The following is a 3429-nucleotide window of genomic DNA, read 5'->3' on the forward strand; positions in this document are numbered from 1 at the left end:
TGACCAGATGGGGTTAGTGATTGATTACCCTGCATTAGCACTATATTTTTTATCTATAGGACAAGGTTTTGCTAAATCACAACTGAGAGAACAAGTAAATCAACCATATGTAAAACTTTTTTGTACTGATGATACAGTTTGTGTCATTTCCAAATCTTAATATAATTGCACAAATAAAATGAATGTCATTATTCTGTAATAACGATTCATCCGATCCCTAACCTGATTATATTTGCAGACTTTTAGGCGAACATGAAACCCTGCTCTTGTGACACCTTTGTTGCTCTGCCGCCCTCAACGATTGATAACCGAATCATTTTTGGAAAGAATTCAGACAGGCCCAGTGATGAAGTGCAAGAGATTGTTTACTTTCCTGAGAAAACCTACACGGCTGGAGAGACGCTGGAGGTAAGAATTCACATTAAATATTAGTGCTTTATACCCGGGAAAAAAAATTCAAATTAAATAATAAATGATTGGGTCAAAAGTATTATGTCATGTAGATGATGGCCTCTATAGAAATTGAAGCATTCATGCAGCTTGCTTAATGTTGTCCTATTTCCTCACGCTATTGTTTATTTCAATCACTGACGCTGCTTTGTGTCTCCCAAGTGCACCTATATTGAAATCGAACAAGTGGAGAAGACCTATGCTGTGATTTTAAGTCGGCCATCTTGGTTATGGGGAGCAGAAATGGGAGCCAATGAGGCCGGAGTTTGCATTGGAAATGAAGCTGTGTGGGGGAAAGAAGACATTGATGACAGTGAAGCACTTTTGGGAATGGACCTTGTCAGGTTGTGAACAGGCGAACTATCTTGACCGTTATAAATCCTGAAAGCACAATGTTGTTGATTTTTCTATCCATATTTGTCTTTTATTAGGCTGGGGCTGGAAAGAGCAGATACTGCAGAGGATGCTTTGGATGTCATTGTCAGCTTGTTGGCGAAATATGGTCAAGGTGGAAACTGCATGGAAGACGGAACGTCGTTTACCTACCACAACAGCTTCCTTATAGCTGATAGAAGGGAAGCTTGGATACTCGAGACCGCCGGCCGGTACTGGGCTGCACAAAAGATACAAGGTAACTCGATTAAAACTGGGCTCCTGATATTGGGTTCTACTATATAACTAAAATAGCAAACAAATAGTAATGCCCCGGACACTTTGAGGCCGGGGCATTACTATTTGTTTGCTATTTTAGTTATATAGTAGACCAGGGGTGTCCAGCCTTCGGCCCTCCAGCTGCTGCAGGACTACATCTCCAATACTCCTCAGCCAGCCCCTTAGCTGAAAGAGCATTATGGGAGATGTAGTCCTGCAGCAGCTGGAGGGCCCCTGGTTGGACACCCCTCTAGTAGACTATTATCATTAGGACTGTGTCTTGTGAAGCTGTCAGTATGCCCACAGTTACAGTACAGCTGCTGAATACGGATCTGCGATGTTTTTAACAGAAGGAATAAAGAATATATCAAACAACTTGTCTATAACCACAAAGATTGATCGGGAACACACAGGAATGAGAGAATACGCCAAAAGAAAGGGCTGGTGGGATGGGGAAAAGGAGTTTAATTTTGCGGCTGTGTACTCCTACTTCAACCCTACGAGATTGTCATCCGCTGGAGACCGATTCTGCGAAGGATACAGATTGCTCAGGAAACATAAAGGTGAGTTTCTTTACATAAGAGCCAAATACAAAAGATCCGTTATTGCATTTTAGATAAGTACGTGCAATTCTACCTTTTAGGAAGTATGACGGCTGAAATTATGATGGAAATCCTTTCTGATAAGGAAAGCGGAATTAATATGGAAGGGGGGTTTATGACAACCGGGAGTATGGTTTCCATCCTGCCAAAGGATCCAACCCAACCATGTTGCCACTTCTTCACTGGAACACCTGATCCTTCTAGGTAATCTAACTACAGAGCTTTATGTGTAATCTTGTCGTTGGCATAACAGAAACTGAAAATGATGGAACTGCTCCATTGTCTTTGCTTAAGGTGTTTGAACGTTCTGGGTAGGCTAATTAAAGCAGGGGTTTGCAGGGGAGTTGCAGTTTCCAGTCATTGATATAATTATGTAGCATCAGCATCAGTCGGCCATACATAATCCAAACAAATCAAATTAATTGGTCAAACTGTGCATCAAAGCCTTCTTTGCAGGATAAACTTTCCTGAAGTGGTCGTTGATTATGAATAATAAAGTTTATGAATTAAAATGACAAGTCTTTATAGCTTTACGAGGAATCATAGGATAACACAAGTTATGGATAAACTTGTAGGCGCGTATGGATACCAAATCTGTCTACAATATCCCTAATGTACAAATAATGTTAGAGACGGCCCTGCATGTATTTCATGATGCATTTTATTATCTTGTTTGCATGGTAAGCTTTTTAAAATGTCCCCTTTAGATCTGTTTTCAAGCCATTCATCTTCGTGCCACAAATGAAGCCTCTAATGCAGACAGCGTCTCCGTGCTTTGGAGCAGAGGACCCCGTGAAGCAGAAACCGCGGTTTCAAAGGAAGCCGGACAGAAGACACGATCTGTACAAGAAGCACGAAGCTGCTCTGAAAGCCATGGAGTCGTTACAAGTAAAACACAGCATTATATCTCTCATTATATCTCTGGTAGAATCGCTGTTTGATCCTTTACGAGAGTGAGCAAAAAATGAGAACACAATATATTAAACACTCAGGAGCTAATGAAGCCCGGTGACCCCAACTCACAGAGTGTCATTCACAAGAGACTTTTTATAGTAACCCAGGTTGTTAGCACTTCCACCTACAGGCTTCTACACGTAGTATATGAAGTCCCAAAACGTTTGCCTCCATCTTGCATGGCCATCAATTGATTTTCACGCATACGCGTGTTCAGTAGCACTACACAGCCAAATGCATGTATGTGAAAAGAATCATACGTGTTATTGGCTGATCCTACTCATTGATGTTTATGGGAGTTCTACTTCGCGTGTGTAAGAAGCAAACTGTGGTATGCTCCCCACTTTGAGTAGAGGCAGCAGAGAGAGTGGAATGAATGAGAATTTTAATTATTAAACGCCTGAACCAATTTCCATGCAGTAAAATGCACTGGAGTCCACGTAAAATAGACTGAAATCCCTCTTTAATGCCATTTCAAAATAAATAAGTCAAATGAACAAGGAAAAAAATCCCATTTAAGTTTATGGTAATTATAATAAGTTGTTGACTGTGTTTGCATTACAAAAAGACTATCCCATTACTCATTCAGTAGACATTTATTAAGGTTTTTTAAAATTTACAGGGAAATGAAACTTTGGAGAAAATGAAGAATCTGGAAAAACAGAAATTGAATGAGGTGGAGCTTCTCCTGAAGGCTGCGAGTTCTGACAGAACGCCGCTGGCTCTGCTGTTTTCTAGCTGCGTGGATGAAGAAATAAAGATTTACGGGTAA

At 40.7% G+C, this 3429-nt stretch overlaps 1 protein-coding gene across 1 annotated transcript; it reads left to right on the forward strand.

The window, feature by feature from the left end:
- The first annotated feature begins 252 nt into the window (after window positions 1–252).
- On the forward strand, window positions 253–3429 carry LOC149285970 (secernin-3-like). Its single transcript, XM_089494703.1, has 7 exons — window positions 253–408; window positions 613–794; window positions 882–1081; window positions 1452–1664; window positions 1745–1907; window positions 2411–2591; window positions 3280–3429. The coding sequence occupies exons 1-7, from the start codon at window positions 253–255 to the stop codon at window positions 3427–3429; spliced, it is 1245 nt and encodes a 414-aa protein (XP_089350829.1).

Source organism: Sceloporus occidentalis, unplaced genomic scaffold (genome assembly GCF_023333645.1).
Source record: "Sceloporus occidentalis isolate IW3139 unplaced genomic scaffold, rSceOcc1.0.p SCAF_74, whole genome shotgun sequence".
NCBI lineage: Eukaryota > Metazoa > Chordata > Lepidosauria > Squamata > Phrynosomatidae > Sceloporus > Sceloporus occidentalis.

Coding starts and splice junctions, on each gene's coding strand:
- LOC149285970 (XM_089494703.1), top strand. CDS start 253: ATGAAACCCTGCTCTTGTGACACCTTTGTTGCTCTGCCGCCCTCAACG. Junction 795..881: donor TTGGGAATGGACCTTGTCAG/GTTGTGAACAGG, acceptor GTCTTTTATTAG/GCTGGGGCTGGAAAGAGCAG. Junction 1,908..2,410: donor GGAACACCTGATCCTTCTAG/GTAATCTAACTA, acceptor TGTCCCCTTTAG/ATCTGTTTTCAAGCCATTCA.